Source organism: Melopsittacus undulatus, chromosome 5 (genome assembly GCF_012275295.1).
Source record: "Melopsittacus undulatus isolate bMelUnd1 chromosome 5, bMelUnd1.mat.Z, whole genome shotgun sequence".
In the NCBI taxonomy this organism is placed as follows: Eukaryota; Metazoa; Chordata; class Aves; order Psittaciformes; family Psittaculidae; genus Melopsittacus; species Melopsittacus undulatus.
This window is the reverse complement of record NC_047531.1, coordinates 44,423,554-44,447,243: the sequence shown is the minus strand read 5'-3', so window position 1 is coordinate 44,447,243 and position 23,690 is coordinate 44,423,554. Positions and strand designations below refer to the sequence as shown.

The 23,690-nt window shown below is 44.9% G+C and overlaps 1 protein-coding gene across 1 annotated transcript; it reads left to right on the top strand.

Moving 5' to 3' along the window:
- Positions 1 to 29: 29 nt before the first annotated feature.
- Positions 30 to 22,852, top strand: ACO2 (aconitase 2). The gene is made up of 18 exons (XM_005150315.2): positions 30 to 152; positions 6,445 to 6,587; positions 7,636 to 7,894; positions 10,372 to 10,464; positions 12,413 to 12,571; positions 12,957 to 13,107; positions 14,366 to 14,470; positions 14,733 to 14,824; positions 15,095 to 15,200; positions 15,988 to 16,145; positions 17,283 to 17,356; positions 18,023 to 18,134; positions 18,332 to 18,454; positions 18,666 to 18,821; positions 19,972 to 20,163; positions 21,177 to 21,309; positions 21,621 to 21,742; positions 22,356 to 22,852. Exons 1-18 carry the CDS (start codon positions 117 to 119, stop codon positions 22,497 to 22,499), a joined length of 2,358 nt encoding a protein of 785 aa, XP_005150372.1. The 5' UTR covers positions 30 to 116; the 3' UTR covers positions 22,500 to 22,852.
- Positions 22,853 to 23,690: the final 838 nt, after the last annotated feature.

The following is a 23,690-nucleotide window of genomic DNA, read 5'->3' as shown; positions in this document are numbered from 1 at the left end:
TCCCTGCCAGGACCTTTGCAACTCCGCCCCCACGGTTACCCCGCCCGCGCGCCGGAGTTTTCAAAATGGTTGCGTGACGCCATCGGGGCGCGACCTCATCTTTGTCAGTGAACAAAATGGCGCCGTACTGTGTCCTGGCGGCTCGGCTCCGGGTGAGCAGCGCGGTGGCGGACGGCGGGCAGCGGGAGGGAGGGAGGGAGAGAGGGAGGAATGGATGGATGGACACAACTGGGGAGCCGCGGCGGGGGCAGCGCCGGGAGCCGCCGGGGGACCGCAGCTTCCCGTCCGTGCTGTCCCCGCCTGTGCCCGCCTCCGCGTGTAGGTCAGCGTGTCCCCGGCGCGGCCCACGGCTCCGTTTCTATGACAATGGTGGGGAGGCCGCGGTGTTAGCGCGGCCGCCTTCCGAGCCCCGGGGTAGGGCGCGCCCTGCCGCCTGGCCGTGCCGGCCTTCAAGGTGAGCGCAAGGTGAACCCGGCGGCTGGGCCAGGCCGCGTCCCCGCTGCCTTCCCCGGCCCGGCGGGGAGGGAGCGATGTCAAGCCCTGGGCCCGGCGGGGCGGTGAGCGTGAGGGCAGGGATCCTAACGGGGGAATAAAAAACCTTTCCTGAGGCGTGCCTTTTTCTGACTCTCGTGCGCTGTTTTTTTCCCGTTATCAGCGTGCTGCAGCACAAGGTGACTTCCCGTTGTGTCAGTGAGCGTGAAAGCTCTCCTTTGGCTGGTTTGCTTCAAAATTCATACTTTTAATAGAGATAGAGGCCCGGGAGGAAAAGATGCCAGTGTGCCTGTATAAACGGGACCTAGAAGGACTGAAAAAGCAGCCTGGACAATCACTTAAACTGCCCTTTTTTTGTTTATCAAAACAGTGATAGTGATTCCCATGGTCTTGTCTATTATGACCTCTAAAAATCACATCTGCTTGTAACATGAGCTCACCACAGAGGTTCTCTTACTCAGGACATTATTGTGCTTAATGTGTACTGAATTATAAAGACGTTGTGATATTTTAAACCTGGAAGGCAAATATCAGGACACAGTTTTCTTTTTCAGGGCTGCAAGCAGCAATGACGAAGCCTGTGCTCCCCTTAGTAAAGCATGTGATGAAGTCAGGCAGTTTAACTTCTCACCTTGCTGTTTGTGACCTTGTCCAATGTGTTCCCTTTTCTTAGGGAGCCAAAGCAAGAACTTGGCTTCTGGTATTCCAGAGTAGTCTTGCAAAGCTTAGTTCATGTTTTATATTACTTTCTTACTTTAGAGGTTGGTGTTTTAGTAAAGTATAGCTTTCTAAATTTAAGCAAAAGTTGCAGAATAGCACCATTTCAGTTAACTTGGTATATTCACTCTTAAATAGCTTCTAATTTGTCCTTGCAACAGAAGTGACTACTCATAAAATGAAGGCAAATCCTTTATTAGGATAACAAATTGGTTCTCATTGTGTGTCATCGCATGAGAGCAAGCAGTCATTTGCTAAGGTTAATATTTTGTAATGGAAAACAAAACCTGTGCTAGCACAAGGAATATGGGGAATTTAGTATTCTAGGAGGCTGCCTTCTATTATTAGGCTCAGGGTATATGGGCTCCCACCTCCCATCCCCCTGTGAAGCACTAAGTCTATGATGGTCAGACATGCTTCTAGGTGATCTCTTTAGGAGGCACATTTTTTTTTGCCTGTGTGTATCAGCCTAGAGAAGAATCAGTATGAAACTCGCCTTGCCAGTCACTGTGATAGAGCCAGCACTGACCATGGCATATGTTATCAACATTGGTTCTACTCATCTCCCAAAGTGGTTTGGAGCTTGGAAGTACATAGGAAGCTTACCTCTGAGGCAAATCGGAATTAGCCTGGTTTGAGCTGACTGTCCTATTTAAAGTATTTCTAATAGCCTCAAAGGGTCATGATCTTTTTCATGTCAAGCATGAGAGATGCTTTTGGTAGCATCCCATTTCTTGAGTCATGTTGGCAGCAGCACTGTAAAACTATAAACTGTCTGAAGCATCAAGGGTTACTGAAGGCAAGTACTGAAATGATGTATGGGAAGCTTTGTGCGTGCTGGCAAAAAACAGTGCTGGCTAGAGCAAAACTGGTCTTCAGAACCCTAATTTTGGTTGCTCTTTAGAGGTGGGTCTAGAAAATCAGGCTGCATTTACAATTTGATTTGACCACACTGCTTTTTTTATGGTTTGATTATAATACACTGGGTTGATTTTATTTTTTTTTTAAGCTGAATCATGGTGAATGTTGGAAACTTGGCCAGTGTTATTAGGCCAGGGAGGATGAGGAAAATGGCATTCTGTGTTTCAGTTGGGATATCTGGGACTGAATTCCCAGCTAGGAGTGCATGTTGCACAGTTGCTACTGTTTTGAACATGAGCTTTTGCTTACTGAACTTGTCTGTCATATTTGTTGCTGAAATGTAAGGTAGTTTCTGAATTCAGACTCCTGTTGCATCTGGATTATTTACTGTAGTGAGCTAAGTGCAAGGTAGATAGCTTTTCAAGATGAGCTTTTAAAGTCCATAAAGATAAGTATTGGTTTTCTTAGAGATTTAAAGAATAATGATCCATTGTGCTGACTTTGGCTGGGTAGACTTAGTTTTCTTCACAGTAGCTAGTATGGGGTGATGTTCTGGAGCTGTGCTGAGAACAATGTTGATAACATTGGGGATATTATAGTTACTGATGAGCAATACTCACACAGAGTCAAGGCCTTTTCTGCCTCTCACCTGACCCCACCAGTGAGTAGGCTGGGGGTGAACAGGTATTTGGGAGTGGGATACAGCTGGGACAGCTGACCCCAACTGACTGAAGAAATATTCCATACCATATAGCATCATTCTCAGCATATAAAGCTGAGTGAAGAAGGAGGAAGGCGGGGATGTTTGGAGTGATGGTGTTTGTCTTCCCAAGTCACCATTATGTATGACTGAGCTGTGCTTTCCTGGAGGTGGCTGAAGACCTGCCTGCCTATAGGAAGTGGTGAATGGTTTCCTTGTTTTGGTTTATTTATTGTCTTGTCTCAACCTGTGAGATAAAGTTTTCTCACTTTTACTCTTCCAAATCTCTCCCCATCTCACCAGGGGCAGTGAATGAGCTCCTGTGGGGTGCTAAGTTGCCAGCTGGGGTTGAAGTACAACACCCATTTAATAGGCTGGAGTTTTTTTGTCTCTTAAGGACCTGCCAAAATGCTGACAGACTTAGGAGCCCTGTAATGATTACTGCCATTTCTTCTGCTGAAATCTGAATAAGGACACTCAGGAGCTGGGATAATGGATTCAATGCCAGATGAGAGGAGATCACTTGGCAGCTGTTTGCTGGGTGGTCAGTCCCAGGAAACTGCCAGTTCCTGGATGAAAGCGAAAATGTATTGGTTGCTGTCAGTCTGTTTCTCATGGCTGTTGCTCTTAAGGCACTTCTCACTACTCAGTAAAAAACCACCACAGAAGCCCCTCCTAACCACCTACTATTTCAGTGAAGAGTGAGGCAGAACAAAATGGAAACTTAGTCTTGTGGCTTTTCCTTCATTTTGTAGTTCTGCTGCCCCATTTCTAAGGATGCAGTGCAAAAAGGACAGTCAGAATCAACAAGTGTGATGAGTGTAGATCTTTATGAGGAGAGATTAGACTTTTGAATCAGGCCGTGTATGCTGTTCCTTACTATTGGTGATGAATCCTTAGGCTTGCTGGATGCCAACATGCGAACAACCGTATTGAATCAAGTTAATTCCCAACAGAGTAGAGGTGTAGGGTGAGATTTAGCTCCCCGTAAACTGAAGATAGCACTTTTTTAATGGGCGTCTTATAAAAGTCTTTTGTAGACAAGAATATTCTCTTGCTTTGTGAAGTCAATTGGCCTAGGTGGTTATTTTTCCCCAGTGTTATTGGCCATCACGGAAACAGACCTTCAGTTTTCCAGATTTCCCTTGCCAGTCTCCATGTCCTGGCAGCATCCTTCACCTCACCTGCCTATGTTGAGTAGCCTGAAGGTGTGGTGAAGCAGGAATCAACTACTTTGCATTGCTATGTCTGCGATTACTGTTTGAATAGTTATATAGCATTTGAATAGATACTGCGTTTTGTTGAGCCATCCCATGAAGTAAAAGGATAAAGATGTGTATGATCAGGCTGGCAATATTTTAGCTGAGAAACTTCTTTGTACGTCTCTTTGGAGAGCCCTCCTTCAGACTTTGATCATAATCAGCTTTGGTCCCAGGAAAGGCTAGAATGCTGTGAAGCCTCTGCCATGACTTTAATTTGCAAATCTGTTCTTCTGTATGCTGAATTACTGTGAAATTTAGCTCTCAGTTTACAAGGAGGAGCTCCATTAATCAGTTGTGTTACAGGGTTCTTTTGGGGCAGGGGAAGAGGGGAATTACTGCAATAAACCAGAATACCTTTCTTGGTCTGGTGAAGAGATTATTTTTCCATGAACGGTGATGAAATCCCTCAGCGGCTTTTCCAGCCACTCCGGCAGTTGGAGGTTTTCACAAGAGAGTGGATACGTAAAGACATTCCCACAGCATAAATTGTTCTGGGTAAATGCTTAAGTTAAAAAAGGGGGAAGCAGAAGAAAACAAACACAGGAGTTATGTGACTATAGGGTAAAGAGCATTTAGCAATGAGAAGCCTGGTAGTGTTTGGTTTATTGGGAATTTTTTTCCTGATAGAAGAAGGAAAAGTCTCATCTCTGACCTGTGCAATAGGTTCTGGAAGTTCTAAGCTTCAAGAGCAGCACAGTGAAATCTGATGACTGGGTTTGATTTGCATTCCTGGAGGAGCAGTGCCCTCTCTTGTACTGCCATGTCCACTTACTTCAGATATGCTTTAGCACAAGAGGTGTGCAGTTGTTATAGGTCTGTATTGCTCCTATGAAAAGCTGCATATCTAATCGCTTAGGATTGGTTGGGGGAAAAAGCAAACTGCCCTTTTATCACTGGTTTGCTGGCTGTTGTGATCTTGCCTAGGTTTCCTCAACTTTTTATTGTGTAAGATACTAGCAAATGTCATCAAAAGGATAATAAAAGTTTTGGATAAAAATCAGTAATGTCTTATTGGTCATGATTATTTCACACAGGGCTTTCAGTGGTGGTAACAAGAAAACTGGGAAAATATTTACAAGGAAAAATGGAAAATGCATGAGCAGATTTAAAGACTTGGCTAGCATTTCTGACAATGCAAAAGCAGTGATAGGTGCTGCAGTTGTGTTCTGTGCAAGGAATATTTGCTGATTTACAACCATACGTGCAAAAGGAATATTTAGGGCAATGCTGATGTGTTTATTAGCCTGTACTTTTGAAAACCTCATAATGGTGAAGTAAAGGATGAATAGGAACAGATTAAGATTATTAAGTGTAATACTGGAGGGTGAAGAACCCTGAACTCTTGTCTTCAGTCTGTTTCCAGACTTCCAGTGCTAATGACTGAGAATTTGAAAGGATGTAAGAAATGCATGTGCCAAATCCTTGGAAGTTTTTATGGAGGCTGCCCTCTGTCTCAGTTTTCAAAGTTGCGTGAGAGCCTTTTAGCCCTGGGCACTGTTAAGGTGCCTCCTTGTAGCCTGCCCTTCTCCTGTGTTCCAGAACTGTTTCACTGTGAAGGCTGCCAAGTGAAATTTGGGCTTGCTTTTTTTTTTGTCGTGTTCTTTTATGCTGCTGTGGTCAGCTCACAGTATAGTTCATCTGTCTTGCTGTTACCTGTAGGGCAAGTGCAAGGCTTTTCTTAGAGGAAAAGTGAGGATGCCTTTGTGAGAGGGAAGGTAAATAGCACGTAGATCTGCACAGCCAGGTTGGTGAAGCTGATGTGTTTGTTCCATGCCTTGTCTTTCTCCTTCTCTGTGTTATGCCGTAGACCAGGCATGTACATCAGAGTCACTCTACCGAGCACTGAAATGCAGCTCACCTTGTGTGGAAATATAATAAGGTTTGTAACAGTATGCAGTGACCCTGCACAAGGATCTTGGTGTGTGGTGTTGGAACAGACTGGTGTCTACTCAGTCCCACATTGTGTCACCTGCCAGACCTTCTATATGAACACAACACCAGTGAGAAAATACAAACCTACGTTAGCTTGCTTTGGAAACTCCATGCATTTTTCTCCACCATGGCTGTAATGTGTCAGGAGTTTAGCAGACTGGTGTTTGCTTAAGAGTTATTTCAGTGTTGCCTGAAAGCAGATTTCTCACTAAAAGCATAAGGCATCTAGTGCTATAAATAGAGATGTAAAGTAATTTAGTAAATGCTACCCATTCTATGTAACCTGATGTCTCACTTTTTAACATCATATGCAGCATTGTGCTATCAAATGTTTATTGGGTACCTTTAAAAACCTTTGCAATTTCCCTATGTCTCAGGCTGTAGAATCCCAGGAGTAACAACTGAAAAACATTTGATTTGTTGATATGTTATAGGAATTCACTCTGCCAGGTTTCAGTGCTAACACTCTCCTTTTTCCAGTATGCCTTGAATAGTGGGATAAGACGCTACCATGTTGCTCCTGTCCACTGCCAGCGGGCCAAGGTGGCCATGAGCCACTTTGAGCCTAATGACCACATAAATTATGAAAAGCTGGAGAAGAACATCAACATTGTCCGTAAGAGGTAAGAATGGAGGAGGAAACGGGAGGGCTCAATGTGCAAGTTTAGCTCTGCAGTGACAGGAGAGAAGGAAAAAATGTCGTGGGATCCTGGCATAGGAAGTATTTAGTAGGGAGAGAAGCTTTGGGCAGTGTCAGTTGCAAATGTAGTGAAGCATGAGTGTCCCCATATAGTGGTGGGCACTGTGGGAAGGTTGAAAGTTACAGTGAATCACTGCAACATGAAGATAAACAGGGCAGTGCGGAGGAGGTGTTAGAGAGGTCTCTGTCCTCTTAGTTTAATGCCCTCTTTGAGGAGCCTTCACATTGGTCCTTGCTCCTTTGTTGGGGAAGCAGCTATTATAGGCTAATGCTCCTCTGCACTGTTTTGACAGCGAATGTTCTCCTGTGTTCCACTGTAGGCGTTAGGCACCAAAAGGAGGGTTGGGAATTTGTAGCATATGTAAACATAGTGACCTTAATCTGCTGATAGAGGCTTGTGTGCCTTCTAAGTTGTCATTCCTGCTCCATTTACCTCAGCAGTGGTTTGTATAACATGTCCTTCAGTCTTTGCATCCTTTGTTAAATGTGGTAGCTCTCATCTCAAACCATTGTCTCTACTTGGTTACTTCTCAAAAGATCTCACCAATAACATAAATAGGTCTCTCAACTGATAGAGTTGCAGGATGAAAGGTCTGAGGTCATGAAACAGCTTAGCTGTACTTGCTTGTTGTGGGATTTGGTATTTGCAAATCAAGTCTGACCTCTCTCTCCCCTCCACATTTGCTGTCCTGAGGTGTGCCTTGAGTAACAAGCAGAGTCAATGTTTCTTTTCCTCTACAGGAAGATTATAAAAGAAAGCATAAAGTGACATCAATCCATATACTGCTGAACTTTCTGGTCTGAGCCCTTGGTTTAGCCAGTTCATATTTTAATGCTACAAGAAGAACATGCAGGTTTCTGTGTTAGTAGTTCTTAACAGCCTCAGTTATATAGAGAAGCATTCTGTTACATGCTTAGAAGGACAAATGTGGAAGTATGCAAAATATAGATACTAAAATTCTTCTCCCCAGGCTTGATCGTCCCCTGACCTTGTCTGAGAAGATTGTGTATGGACACCTGGATGACCCAGCCAAGCAGGAGATCGAGCGGGGCAAGACCTACCTGCGCTTACGGCCAGACCGCGTGGCCATGCAGGATGCCACTGCTCAGATGGCAATGCTACAGTTCATCAGCAGTGGGCTGCCAAAAGTGGCTGTGCCTTCCACCATCCACTGTGATCACCTCATCGAAGCCCAGTCAGGTGGTGAAAATGATCTTCGAAGAGCCAAGGTTACTACTGCAGAAGTGTAAATTCTTTCCGTTTGAAAGCCTCCTTCCAATCGAATGAAGAGGTTTCATTTTGGGTTTTTACCCTCAGAAGAACAGCTGTGAATCAGATATGGTAACAGATTGCCTGTGGTGGTCAGCTCTGTAGCTAGGTCAGATAGAATCATAGAATAGTTAGGGTTGGAAAGGACCTTAACATCATCCAGTTCCAACCCCCCTGCCATGGGCAGGAACACCTCACACTAAACCATATCACCCAAGGCTTCGTCCAACCTGGCCTTGAACTGCCACGGATGGAGCATTCATAACCTCCCTGGGCAACCCATTCCAGTACCTCACCACCCTAACAGTAAAGAATTTCTTCCTTATATCCAATGCAACAAATAAACAGAGTAAATGGATATTTGGGAATTTTTCAGCTGAGATTCATCATTACATGGTTTAATGGACCATGGATGTAGGAAAGCTGGATTTAATGATGGAAGTCCGCATCATATGTGTGTTCTGGAGTGTGAGAAGGTATTTCAGCTAAGGGAGAGGAAAAGTCTTATTTCAAAGGGAGACAAAAGGAAGGCAAATTACTCTATAGAGTTATGCTTTTCATGCCACAGTATGGCAGTGTGAAAAAAGTCCTGAACATGCGTCTGCATTGCACTGGTGTTTCCTGTGAGGAGGGAGCAAATAGCTACTTTTGTTTCCCAATCTTTTTGCTAGAGGTTAGCTGAAGAACACTAACTGAAGCATGTGCAGCTTTCAGGGCTAGTGAGGGTAGGTATAAATGTGTATGGAAGCATGGAGAATGTTTTTTACTTGGGAGTTTAAATGTGGTGGTTGCAAAACTGCTGATTCACTGCCTTTTTAAAGCTCCCACTCACTGTTTTACTGCTTATTCCTCCATAGGGGCTTCTGTTAAATATAGACACATTCACCTCTGTCCTACATACCACAATGCATTGGCTGAGGAATAGCATGCTCTGAGCATAGTAGGGAGGTGGGGAAATCTTGTTACTCCAGGTAGACCTAGCAAAAGTCCACTGTTAGAGGCAGGAAGAATTGTGCCTCGGGTGTTGATACCAACATTTACGAACAGTAAACAGTTTGGGGGGGCTCAGCTGCATTATAAGATTTTAGTTCATACCTGTTTCTAGGTACTCCTGATGTTGAAGTAACTGCTTCTGGCTTCCTCCTTCAGCCCACAGTAAAGCCACTTGTACCGCACAAGAGTGGATTTGGGGAGTTCTCACTCCACTTGTCTCAGCCCTAAGTTGTGCCCAAGTTGTGCAATTAAGAATTTGGGACGTAGCAAATAGAACAGTTTCTTGTCTTCCCTTCACCTCCTGTCTTCCCCTTCCCCCTGTTTCTGCATTTATTTGTTCTCTATAGTGCAATTATATTCGCTGCAGCCCTGAGCTGAGCTGAGTCCCTCCTTTGCCATCCACTCTGAGCAGAGCAAGTAAAGGTCCTGCCACCTTCTGACTCAGTTCTGCTGCTGCCAGTTGGCACACAATGAATGCTGGCAGGCCAGAGGGTGGTTTGGATCTCCTCCTGGCACATCAGCGTGCTTTACTGGGGGAGGGATGCACAGAGTGAAGTGACCCAACTCCCAGTGGAAACCGAGGCTTAAAGAACTGCTGCTGCCTCATGGGAAACTTCAGCAAATGTGTGCTGAGACAATTCTTCCATTATCTCCAGTTTTCCCTTTCTCTTTATTCCAAAGGGTAGCTGCATGAGAACAGTCTTTTAAGACTCTTTCCTAGTGCTTATCTTATCTATTCTGCCACTCCTCTGCCAAGAGCTATCAGGACATAATAGTATCATACTTCCTTGGCAACCCTGGTTATTCTCACAAGCAATTTTCACGGTGTGACCTCCACCAGTAATGGTGATAGTGCAGCAAGAAAGGCAGCATTGTGTGAGTCTTAGACAGCAGACTTGGTAGAATGAGAAATGACACCCACTGACTCCCCTAGCAGCGAGCAGCTTTCAGTTCCATTTCTTAATCTGTAAAAATAAAGCCAAAATGCTTGTCTAAGGGCTTTGAAATGTCTGCAAAGCATCTGTAAAGCAAAAGGACCAGCTGGTAGAGAAAGAAGCAGGGGATAGAAGAAGAGAGGAAAACAAGTTTTTAAAATACGCAGCACTTTGAGAAGACAAGAAATGAGCAGAGCATTTTTAAATGGGTTATTGGCAGGGTTTTCCTTTAATTGTGCTGTTTTCCTTGTGCTGTTTGGAGCTGGAAACTAAAAATGCTTTAGTAGAGCTACAAGTTGGATGAAACTAAATGGCCTGTTACAACTGACTGGCAAGCAGTCTTGATCCCTTTTGGTTTTAGGAGTAATGTGTACCTCCCTCTAGCTGCTATGGAACTGTGAGCAAACTAAAGACAGGCATGAGAGGGAAGGGAATGTGTTTGAATGAACTCTTGATGTATGGAGGAAGAAAATGTGCTACTAATGCTCTGCATTTCCCTGTGTTAACAGGACATAAACAAGGAGGTGTACAACTTCCTAGCAACGGCTGGTGCCAAGTATGGAGTGGGATTCTGGAAACCTGGGTCAGGAATCATTCACCAGGTAAAGTGTGTGTGTATATGTTTGCAATCTCTGAACATGCAGTGGCTCCTTTACTTTATGGTGAAGAGAAGACCTCAGGTGCACACCCTTAGAGAATGTCACCAGTTTGGGGAAACAGCTTACTTTCCTTGAGGCGGGCAAGTTTTCTTGCTTGCCCTCTCTGTTATCTTGACAGCAGTGGTTTTCTGAAAGGTTATTTTGGTCAACCTGTAACCTGATGCGTGATTAGGTAGTGCCAACAACATGTCATGTGAATCATAGATGCTTGAAATATCATAACTGCTTATGGGCTGGCTCCTCTTGGTATGGTTGGGACAGTAAGGTGATGCCATGAAGCTGTCTGCATAGGGCTAATGTGAATTGCTTTTGGTGGTAAGGAAAGCAGCTTTGGGAACATAGGCATTTCTAGGGTTATTTTGTATGCATTAGTTTCCATAAAAAACAGGAGGGTATGTGAGGACACCAAACAGAGCAGGTTACTTTAGGTACTCAAGAATGGCAACATGTAAGGAGTTGCTGTGTGAATTTGAATAAAATGCAAAGTGGTTTCTAGATCTGATATTCTCTTATTACAGCACTTGCATCATAAAAGAACAGGACTGTCCAGGATAACATACCACTTAATGAGGCTTTTTGTTTTTTAAAACCAACACCTCTGGCAGGATTCCCATAACTTGCTCTTGATCGACTTGCTTTGTGGGTCTAGTAGGCATTTTAGGTTCTTCCTGTGAGTGCAGGCAGTCAAATCTGAAGTGTACTATGAAGCAAAAGGAGTGGAGATGAGAATGGATAATTGGTAAACATCTTTTCAGCAGACAGATTGTGACTAAGTACAATTAAGAGCTTTCTGCTATGTTTTCTGAGATACAAAACAAGTTAAGGTTACCTTACCTTGGTGTGATGCAACAGAGAAATGAAAGAGAAGAGGTGAACTCTCCAAAAGACTATGGGAACACCTCAGGTCATCTGTGCTCTGAAACCACTTGTAACATCTGTCACATGGCAACATAGCTCTGTGCTGTGGTTACCAGCTTTCCTGTGGCAGACTCTGACTGGAGAAAACTGGTTGTGTTGTGCATCTTCAGAGTCCAACTCTGGCAAAGTGAGACCTTGAAAGTGACCTTTCTTGGCACAAGTATACAAATGTGAGCTACAAGCAAATGAAGCTGGAAGTACTAGAAGCAAACCCTTGGTCTTCTCAATAGAGGGCCATCTTAGTTCTGCCCAAGCTATTGTGTGATGTATATGCTGCTTCCCAGAAAGGCAGTCCATAATGTTGGTATGGCACATATGGAGTGAGAACTTCATTAGTTTGAGTTCTATACTGTGTTGCTACCATAGAAAACTCACAATTTTTTCACGGAAGAACTATTTTGTGGTTTTGTTAATAGTTGAAGAGTCTCGTGTGGAATCAATAGCAGCAATAAGGGAAGAGCAGCCTCTTGGTGTATTTGTGAGGGATTCTTCTATGTGATTAGGTTCTGGCTGACAGCACAGTTTGGAGGAACCTGTTGGTATTCTACTGGTATGTGAGCATAAAGACTATGAAAGGTCTCACTAACATTGGATAGGTGAACTGGCTTCCTCAGCAAGTTGATTAAGAGTATGGAGACTAAGGAACAAGACTGTTGAGCCCTAACAAAGGTGACATCTTGACAAAACCCCTAAACTGGAGGGAAAGAGTCTTCTGGTGAAAAAATGGAGATCGCTTTCTAAGTTTTCTTACTGTTCTGGGACTGAGACTTGGTACCTCATTCTGTCATTGCATCCTCCACAAGGAGTTTGAAACAGAAGTGAATTTCCAGTCTAAACCAAATTGAAATACTTTGCTGCTCCCGAAATCTGCAAATGCAAACTGATCTAGATTATTATTCCTGTCTTCTTTCTTGCTGTCTTCCCCCTTCTTTCCCAACAAACAAGCAAGCAAGCAATCCATGTTTATTTTCAGATCATCCTGGAGAACTACTCCTACCCTGGGGTTATGCTGATCGGCACAGATTCGCACACCCCCAACGGAGGTGGCCTGGGAGGAATCTGTATTGGTGTGGGTGGAGCTGATGCCGTAGATGTCATGGCAGGAATCCCTTGGGAGCTCAAGTGCCCAAAGGTAGGAGTAGAAGGAATACTAATCTTCATTGTGAAGGGTGAGATACAAGATGTAGAAGAAATGTGAATTTTCAGGCACTATATGTATATACCATTCTAGTCTTGTTTGTAACCCCACACTGGCTCAAACAGGTGGTCTGTGATTCATTGAGTTTCCACTTCCAGCCTTTTTATTCAGGGACTGAGAGAGACAGGTGAGTGGGGATCGCCCCTCAGTTGGCCCTGTCAGTGATTTCAGCCCTGGTGCATGTGTTCTGCTACTGCAGGACTTTCTGTTCTTTGCTATTGTGACCACCCACGTTCTTTGGAAAAATTCTGATGCATTGTTTTGACTGCTGGAAGGAAATGGTGTCAGTATTTTATGTTTTTCCATTGTTGTTGCTCAGGTTATTGGTGTGAAACTGACTGGCAAGCTTTCAGGCTGGAGTTCTCCTAAAGATGTGATCCTGAAAGTGGCTGGCATCCTCACTGTCAAGGGTGGAACAGGCGCCATCATCGAATACCACGGGCCTGGTGTGGATTCAATCTCTTGCACTGGTGAGGCAATGCAAATCTCTTATCTGAGTGGAATGGTGTTGGATGTGAGTGTTGAGCTGTCTGTGGAGGCTGGGAAGGTAATGAGGCAAGAAGTACTAAATGTCCTCCCTTAGCCTGGCCAGGCAATTAGTACACGTCAAACTGGGAGAGTGGGCGAGAGTGGAATAACAAAATACCATTCCTTTTTGGTGAGAAAGTGACCTCTCTCCATTAAATCTTCTTGTGACTTTGAGAACACCAAATGGTTAATCATGAAGAAACCTGTAAGATCGTGCACCAGGGTAAGAGTAAGGTGGAGGTATTCCCACATACGCTTACAGAGTGGAGAGTCAGAGATGAAGATGACATTTTCATTTCAGCCTAAAAAAGGTCATCAATAGAGGAAAGAAACAAGTTGAAGGGGATACATATGTGACAGCTGCGAGGAAATTGAGGTTTAGAAAAGCAGGGCAGAGGGATGACCAGAAAGCAGCAGTTTGTAACATGGAGTCTTACACGAGCTAACTGTGGGTCTTGGTGCTGAATTTGAACCACTGGTCTGTAATGATGGTAATTAGGACTGAATTATGAGAAGTGTCCCTTCCTTTGGCTTGGCGTGCAGCCTTCAAGCTGGGCTGCTCTCCCTTTACATGGCTTGGCTACAGCTCAGAACATTTGGGTTTACAAACTGAGAGCAATTTGGGATTTCTCTTTGAAATCCGAAGAACTTGACCTGTGATACCTGCTACTAGCTCATTAAATGTAAAACAGCAGCTTCATTGCTGTGTCCTTGAAAGGCATGGGTGATCCCAGTGGCATGAGAAGTTTGGGTTTTTTTGTTGTGTTCTATCACTGGACATTTTTTATTCAACCCATTAAATTTCTCACAGATTTCTGGCTCTTCCAGTAAAGGGACATGGTAGGGAGGGACAAGACACTTACTGCAGGTAGTAGAGATGCTGCTCACTGCTGTAAATGCATTTGGTGCTCAGTGCAGACAGGGTTTTGGGTCCCTGTCATCACTTACAGTATCTGCAAGAATCAGTGTAGCTTTCAGCTCCTTCCATGCAGAAAAGTCTGATTGCAGGCACAGAAACATGACAGGCTGAGCCAGACGTTAGTTAGTCAGTGTTTCCTCTGCTGTGAAATTAGGTTTTTGTTGCTAATGCCCTCATCTCTCTTGGCTTTGCTGTCTTTTCCATGGACTGACTTCCGGAGGATTGGGTGGCCTTGGACTTCCTCATTGACCCTGTGGTCTCTTCTTCCACTCCTACTCCAGGAATGGCAACAATCTGTAACATGGGGGCTGAAATCGGAGCTACCACATCCATCTTCCCTTACAATGAACGGATGAAGAAATACTTGGGCAAGACTGGGAGAGCTGGTAAGAGGGTTTGGGGGTTGAAGTGGGTAGAAGTGTGGGTTCAAGTGAAGGTGTGTTCTGGGAGCAGCATCCTCCTACAGTGGTGTTCATGGTGACTTCTGGCCTTGCAGGATCCTGTAGGTCATCTGATACAAGCAGGGAATTTGTAGATGAAGTAGCTGGGGAAGTTATATGGTAGACTTTCTGTGTTTAGCTGTTCCAAGCTTTTTCTTTTCCCTCTTATTTACTACACTCTTCAGATCTCCATTCTTTCTTATTCCAGACATAGCTGCACTAGCAGATGAATTCAAGCAACACTTGGTACCAGATTCTGGTTGTCATTATGACCAGGTGATAGAAATCAACCTCAGTGAGGTAAGGCTTCCTTCCTGCTTGCATGTTGTGGTGTGACTCCACTTTGTGTGAATGAGGACCAAGCTGGGAGTTTGACATGACACTGCTGGTGCTGTGCTGGAACACAGGAAAAATGCTTAGGTCTGCCTCACTGACAGCTGCTGGTGTTGGTGTCTGAGAATCCTATTTAAACAGCATCTCGGTAGAGCTATGAAAGGAATTTATTTGCTGCTGTGTTTTGGGGGTTTTCTTGGCTCCTGTAATTTCTGACTTTGTCACTGTTTCTTAAAGCTGAAACCACATATCAATGGACCTTTCACACCAGACCTGGCGCACCCTGTGTCAGATATTGGTGCTGTGGCAGAAAAGGAGGGCTGGCCTGTTGATATCAGAGTTGGTGGGTAGCATTTGCTCTTTCCTCTGCCTTCATCCTTGTGGCATAAATGTTGCTGTCTTGGGATAAGCTATTGGTCACATAGCTTGGGATCTAACCCTTTGATAACTGCTGTATGTCCTTTGACTTCGCTGCAGTGTCATCTCCTCACAGCTATATGAATTTGCTGGGAAGAGCAGTGATCCCTTGGGCCATGTATGTGGGATAGCTGGAGGGATTTGAATCTCAAGAGGCAGACAAGTGTGTTTTCCTGCTTGGAAACTTTTGAATGATTGGGTTGAGCATTACTGGTTGAAGAGCACCTTTGCTAAAAGTCTGTTGCATGGATTTGATGTAACTGAAAGAGAATTTAGTTTTTTGCTGTTTAGCACCAAAATTCTGTCAGGATGGCACAGTATGCCCTCGTAGTCTTCATACTGTGACAAAGGATGCTTTCCTTTCATCATTTCTTCCATTTCTTGGTTGAAGCCTTTTCTGTCTTAGGAACAATACTTCTCTATGGTAATTTGCTTAACCAAAGTGCAAGCAGGTGACACTTGGATCTTTTAAAACAATAACCAGACTAGTGACCAAGTAGTGTGTTCTGACTGTGCAACCTCCAAAGCTGGCCAAGGGATTGCTTGTGACTGCAGTATATTGCTGGGAGGCTTGACAATGTTAGTACCTGAAACAGCTTCAGATCACTTGTCAGCAGAAAAGGCAGTTGTCCCTTGTTTTTTTATGCCGAGGGAGAAGCTTCCTAGAACCTGGCCTGCAGTAACCACTTCCTTGTTTCTGTCAATCACTGCAGGCTTGATTGGCAGCTGCACCAACTCCAGCTATGAGGACATGGGGCGCTCTGCAGCAGTGGCAAAACAGGCACTAGCGCATGGATTGAAGTGTAAATCTAAGTTCACAATCACTCCAGGCTCAGAGCAGATCCGTGCCACCATTGAAAGAGATGGTTATGTGAGTATGGCTGCTGTTTACACTTAGGTGTTAAACTCTCTTCCAATACAGTATTCATGAATCCAGAGGTAACTAATACAAACCAAAGTTTGAAAACTTTGTCCTCACTTATCATTAGGTAAGTGCAATTATTGGTGTGTTATGTCTGTGGGTCCTGTTGTCACCTTGATGGTGTTTTGACCTGCTGTCTTTACTACCTGGGCATATAAGAATGGGGGTGCAACTGGGCAAAGCTGAGACAGTTACCAGGAACTGGGGCCCTGAGGAGATAACAGTATGCATAGCAAGGGATGCATCATGCTCCTAGGATTCTGTGGATGGCCATGACTGATGATGGGCCAATACCCACCTGCAGTCCAGTTTTCTCCTTTAAGAAGAGTTTAGGATATGAGAATGCCCTTTCATTGGAATGTGGTTCCCATTTTAGACTAAACTTATGGTAAAACTCGTATTTGATTTAAAATGAGTGTTTCAGTAGAGGAACCTTCACCTGCTTTCTTCCCTATCCTGTGCAGGAAATCATATTTTAATTAGTTCTGATATTTAGTAAATGTTAAGATGTTTGTCACAGCATGGGAACCAAGTCTTTGTATGTGGACATGTCCATCCAATGCTTAGTGCCTTCTCCAACCAAGTCTACAGTTGTACCTTTCTTTAACGGCTGCCCTCTTAATAGAGTTGTTTGCTTAACAGTCTGAGCAGGCACACATGCCTCCTGCACTGTCACCAGTTCTGTCCTTATGCGGACAGGAAGTGTGTAGGATATCAATCAGACCAGATTCTGCCCTTCAGTCAAGTATCTGTGGGTAGCTGCACTGCTCAGTTTGAAGTAGGTAGTGAATGGGATCATCCTGGCAAGTCATCCTGTGCTCATCCCCAATGTTAACTTACGGCTTGATTGGGATCAGACCCTGTGTATTTACAAAAGTGACTCAAAGTGTGCAAGTGAAACAAGGAGGTGAATTTTCTCTGTTTCAAGAAACAAGGAACAATACTTCTCTGTGGTGATTTGCTTAACCAAAGTGCAAGCAGGTGACACTTTCTGTTTCAAGACTGGCCTCCTCTTCCCCTGAAAGAACAACCCCAGAAACTTATTCCAGGCTTTCTACCAGTAACAAAATTGTTCTTTGCCCTCAGGCGAAAATCCTGCGTGATGTTGGAGGACTGGTTCTTGCCAATGCTTGTGGGCCATGCATTGGCCAGTGGGACAGGTAAAGTGAAAGACCTCACCCTAGCTGTGTATCTTTTAGCTCCTGAAGTGCTCTGTGGAGCAAAATCTCATTGTAGAAATAACACACTGGGAATTAAAAACTAAGTGCTTAAAACCCCATTTGCAATAGCTGTCTGATACACACTAGAAGAGGAGGAATCAAACACTGCAGATTTACACTGAGCCTTTAGATGAGTGAAGCTGCACAATGGCTACACCCAGAGGCTTCTTACAGTAGGCAAAAAAAGGGGAGAAATTTATTATCTATGAGAGGGTGGGCTGGAGTTTGTATAGTCCTTTTAAAATAGGAAAAGTAAATTGGTCCAGCTTCAGTCATTGGAGTGGCAGGGAGGAAAATTCCCAGCAGAAGGGATGAGAGACATATACTCAAGTGGCTTTGTCATTGCTAATGGTGGGATGTCCAAAGGCAATGTACTTCATTGGCTGTTGTTCAGCTAGTTTAACAGTGTACAACATGGGCTATGAAAACTACTCCAGGAGTCAGTTTCTGACTTGGTTTTGTAAGGGAGGAAAACATGTCCAGGCACAGATTCATGTTTCCAAAAGACAGGGATTGCTACCAAAAGTCAGCTGGGAGATTTTAGCAGTGAGACATCTAGAAGCAGTATTCCCTTTGGATTTATGAGTGTGGTTGTTTCTTTCACAGGAAGGACATCAAGAAAGGAGAGAAAAACACAATAGTTACATCCTACAACCGGAATTTCACAGGTCGCAATGATGCCAACCCAGAGACTCACGCATTTGTGACCTCTCCAGAGGTAAGAAGTAGCCAAAGTAGGGGTCATGGAATAGTTTAGGGTGTCAGGAGCTAATTCCCCTGCCTGCAAAAGAGACCCAGTTTAGCTTGGTTTGTAGCTTGGCTGCTGGCTTTGGGACTCTTGGGTATAGGACTTTAAAATTAAGAAATGAGGAATAGAATATGCTTTTAAGTGTGTTTGTCTTTTTGTTCTTTCAGATTGTTACAGCCCTGTCCATTGCTGGCACTCTAAAATTTAACCCTGAGACAGATTACCTGACAGGAGCAGATGGGAAGAAGTTTAAACTAGAAGCACCTGATGCAGATGAGCTGCCCAAAATGGTAACTGCTGGGTCTGGAGATGGAGTGGAGGGTGTGTGTGGGGGGAAGGCCTGTCACTAGTAGTGTTTTATATGTAGTAAGGGAACTTCATGGCGTGACCTCGTCCTTAGGGTTAAAGCTAGAACAGATGTAGTTGTCTGTGTTGGCTGGTTCTCTTCACATGCTGTTGGGAATGGCTGAGTCTGATGATTTTCCTTTCTTCTTTTTGAAGGCATTTGACCCAGGCCAGGACACCTATCAGTACCCTCCCAAGGATGGCAGCACGCAGCGTGTGGATGTGAGCCCCACCAGCCAGCGCCTCCAGCTCCTTGAGCCCTTTGATAAGTGGGATGGCAAGGATCTTGAAGACATGCTGATCCTCATCAAGGTCAGTAGTGTAGTGGTGGAACACCAGCTATGACAGGACTGCTCAAACAGGGGTTTGCACATCAATTACTAGAAGCTTTGGGTGTGCCTTTGAGCTATCTGTGATTCCCTCCCCTACAAGCACATTTCTGTGGGAAATGAATCAAGGATTTTCCTTCCAGGTGTCTTCTTCTGATACTTCTTTTTGGTATAACTAAGAGACTTTTCTCCTTTGAGCTAGTGGTTAGCTAGTGCTGTGAAAAATGCAGCTTGCTATACAATGTTATAGGATGCTACCCATACCATGCAGGCTGCAGAATTTGTCCCAGTTACAATCTGTAGTAGAAAGGTGGTTGGGTTCTTTAATTGGCATCTCTAATAAATACCTGACTGTTGTACAATGTGTTTTATCTGAAATGAGGTAGTTAAGAACTTCTCATCCATCAGTATGTGTGTTCTCCTCCCATTTTATATAAAATTACTTCACAATAGTTAAACATTGTATTTCAGTCTTTTAATGAAGACAAGGGTTTCTCTTCATTTGCTGTGGTGAGTTACCAGGATGAAAGCTTCAGTTAATACAGTGATTGGTTCTGAAATGCAGTCCCTTAGGAACTGGCTTTCAGGGACATTGCTGATTCTCAGTACACAGAGCCACAGGTACTGCAGAGGGCTATACTGAGCTGTGCTTGACACAGGCAATTCCTTTGCAAGCACCCTGGCACTTACCAGTTGGAAGACCATTATCTCTGGTTGGGAATTCTGTTCTTACAAGCTGAGGAGGCTTACGTGCAGGTTGGAAACTTAGAGGAAACACTTGGCATCTTGCTGGACTCCCCCCAGCAGGGGTGCTGAGCTGCAGCAGGAAGGGCTTAATTGCTTTTTGTACCTGAAGAGCCTGCTGCTGAGAGAGGGGAGGACATGGCAGGGAGGTGTCATGGCTAAGCTTGTTTTTGTGATTTACCCTTTGGAGCAAGGGATGTTCTCCTTACCCAGTGCATGCAGAATGACCATTATGTTCTGCCTTAGAGTGTCGTCATTCTGTAACAGATGCAATTGTCTTGGGTTTGTGCGTTTAAAAGAAACGTGAGGATTCTTCATAATGAAAGTACTGAGGAAGGGTCAAGTCACTGATGCATCCTAAGACATTCTTCTCTTCTACTGCCCTTTAGGTAAAAGGGAAATGCACCACTGACCATATTTCTGCAGCCGGGCCGTGGCTCAAATTCCGTGGCCATCTGGACAACATCTCCAACAACCTGCTCATCGGCGCCATCAACATTGAAAATGGCAAAGCCAACTCTGTGAGGAATGCCTTAACCCAGGAGTTTGGCCCAGTCCCAGACACAGCCCGTTACTACAAGGTGAGGCTTTCCCCTGATGCATCCTGTTTTAAGAGGATGTTTAAATGTTGGGCAGCCTGTGCCAAGACTGAGGATCCCAGCCTCCAGCTCTCAAGTAACAGTAGCTGTGGTTCACTCAGCTTTGAGGCTTTTTCTTGGGTCTTCTTCTGATGGTCGCAGTTCCTGTAGGTGGTTCTTTCCCTACCTGCTGTGGGGAAGAAGAGGGAATTGTGACCCAGAGGGGACCAGAAATAATAGACAAAAGAGGAAGAACTCTTCTAGGCACGTGCACACCTTAGAAGGCACAGGTATCATCAGAGCGGGATTAAATCTTGCCTCTTGGAACATTTTATCTGTGACTAGTCTAATGTTTAAAGATGTTCTAATCTTGTCCTCTTCATTCTTTAATGCTTGGCTCAGAATCTGAAGTGTCCTTTTACCCTCTGGACAGCTTGGCAGGGGTCTCAGATTGGTTCTTCCAGTAGACAGAAGTTAAATTTTTCTTCATTGCTTCCAGAAGTAGAGCAGGGATCATGGCTGGTGTGAGTGCAGCCCTGACACAGGACCTTGGAAAGAAAGGTGGCAGCAAAGATTTGCTTTGGCCTGTTGAAAGTGTTAAAGTGCCTGTTGGGAAATATTTGGTTGCCAATTGCTTTCAAAATTGGAGTAATCCCCCCCGATTTCAAGGAGATGTGCAAGTGCCTGAATACCCATACACCCCCCCCCTTCCATTTTAAAAGCTAATTTAAAAGCAGGCTGAGTTTACATTGAAGAGGGAAGTCCATGAATTACTAAAACATGAAAGAGGAATTTATTTTTAGAGTCCAGGTACGTTTTTCTGATGAGTCCTCTCCAGCTCTCATTAGCAAAGGATGGCAGTGCCCAACTGCTGGGAAGCACTTAATCCCCTTCTGGGAGAAGGTGTCACAGCACCGCTATGTCACTAGTGCAGCACTGGAATTAGAGTGTTATGGGTATTGTTAATTCCTCACTTGAGTGACTGCAGAAATGTAAATCTGTTTCGTTTGTCACAGAAAATGGGTGTCAAATGGGCAGTTGTTGGGGATGAAAACTACGGTGAGGGATCAAGCCGGGAGCACGCAGCCTTGGAGCCACGTCACTTGGGGGGCAGGGTCATCATCACCAAGAGCTTTGCCAGGATCCATGGTGAGTCACATTTCCCCTGTGATCTGCATAAACAGGATGTATTTGGTTTGGGTGGAAGTGGTGTTTACCTTGCCCCACTGTCAACACCTCTGGGCACAGACTCTACCTGCTGATAGAATCTGAGGTCCCTCTGGTCAGGAATCCTGTTGTGGATCTAGTTAGATGTGACACAAACAGTGGAGATCCTGATTTTGCTGCAAAGGTAGTAACTTGCTGAAACACTACTCTGAGAAGCCCTGAGCAACCAGAAAGTAATCCTGATCTGCTGCACTGTGTTGTTACAAGTGTGCTTGGTGGTTTGTTCTCTGCAGAAACCAATCTGAAGAAGCAAGGTCTACTGCCTCTCACTTTCGCTGACCCAGCGGACTACAATAAGATTCACCCTGTGGACAAGCTGAGCATTGTGGGACTGGCAGACTTTGCCCCTGGAAAGGTAACTTCTCACTGCACTCCATGGGCAGGGATGTGCCACTGCTGGGGAAGGGTGTCAAGAGGGGCCAGAGGCAGCACAGGCGCTGCTGGGCAGTATGGCCAGGCAGCCATATGAGGAGCTTGCCACTAGCAGCCCAGGGGGCCAGAGAGCAAGTCAGAATCAGATTGCATTACTCTGAACAGGTATGAGAAACCCTGGTATGGTGGTGTGAATTCTTGGACTTGCTGCCTTAAGCATCAGTGTTCCCTAGAAGGAACTGGGACCACAATTTAGGTTGGCACGGACCTCAAAGCTCATCCAGTCCCAGCTCCCTGCCATGGGCAAGGACAGCTTCTGCTAGACCAGGTTGCTCCAAGCCCCATCCAACCTGGCCTTGAGCACTGCCAGGGATGGGGCAGCCACAGCTTCTCTGGGCAACCTGTGCCAGAGCCTCAGCACCCTCACAGGGAAGAATTTCTTCCCAATATCTAATCTATGTCAAGACATACCCTGAGCTACAATTTTCCATTTTCAACTCTCTGAAAACATGTAAGAATTTTCCTGTGAGAAGGTTCAAGTAATTTGCTCCCTTTTGAAAGAGAAGGGGGGAGTAAAATCTGTCTTCTTCCTTTAGCCTCTGAAATGCATCATCAAGCATCCCAATGGGAGCCAAGAAACAATCATGCTGAACCACACCTTCAACGAGTCGCAGATAGAGTGGTTTCAAGCTGGCAGTGCCCTGAACAGAATGAAGGAGCTGCAGCAGAAATCCAGCTAAATGTGCACAATGTGCCCTGTGCACTGGACTCGATTCCGCTTCAGCATTTTCATCAAAGTGCAATTCCATGCCTCCTGTTGGAATAAATGTCTGATCAAATGTAACCATAGCTTTCTTTTGTTATGGTACTTCCTCTTCACTGACACTATGAAAAGGGAGTGCAGCTAGGCTTACTTTTGTCTTTTAAACTCCCTTTTTTCTATTTTGGCTCAGTTTCAGTTGTCCCACAGTTATTTATATTTGGAAATGACCGGCTAAGGTGGGTTTTGTCCGTTCAGTTGGTTGTTTTCTGCCCATTCATTTTACTGATGGATAAAGATTAAAAATGAAAATAAAGAATGTGACCATCTCTTCTGCTGTGTGTTACTGTATTCGTAATCCTGCTCTTCAGCTCCTGCTTCCCTGTCACTTGCTGGAAGAGTGAGAAAACTGCTTGGAGATACGGGATGGTACCTGTCTTCTCCACAACAGGAGCCTGAGGTTGAGGAGTATCCTGTTAGAACACCATGTAAATCCATGCAGCTACCAGCTGCCTCCACTTCTGGGAGCTCTGACCCTGTGAAACAGGAGCTGAGCTGCTTGGAGGTACCTGGGCTGTTTACTACCTCACAACAGCCCCTTGTGCTGCTGAGGCTCTAACTTGCTTCACGTGAATCTCCACTGCTACAACCAGCTGGGGTTTCTCAGGCAGTTTGTTTCCTTCATGGCTGGATGATTGCATGTCTGAGCACCACTGCGCTATAGACAGCACTCTCTAAGCTTATTGTCTGAGCAGATGGACCTCAGCTACTATGTGAACCTGAAGAATTCCAGGCTCCCTTTTAATTAGGGCAATGCGCCAGGAATAACAGTTCAGAATTAAGGGGTTCTAACAACACTGCAGGGAGGGTGCTGGTGACTCAGGCTTTGTTTTCCCAGTTGGAGGTTAAGCAGGCCCACTATCCCAGGGAATTACAGCCCCTTCCTGCCAAATGTGCCTGGCTTTGTAATTATGTGTAGCATCACTCTCTTGGCAATGGGCCCTGCATAGATTTTACTGTTGTGTTCACCCCCTTCCCTTTTACTGCTGTCAGGGAGGGTGATGGCAATTGTTTGTTACTGGCTGTCAGAGGAAAGTGTCAGCAACACTGTCTGTCTTGAAATCCAAGTAGCTGAACTGCAGGAGGCAACTCTTCCTGCTAGTCAGGAAGC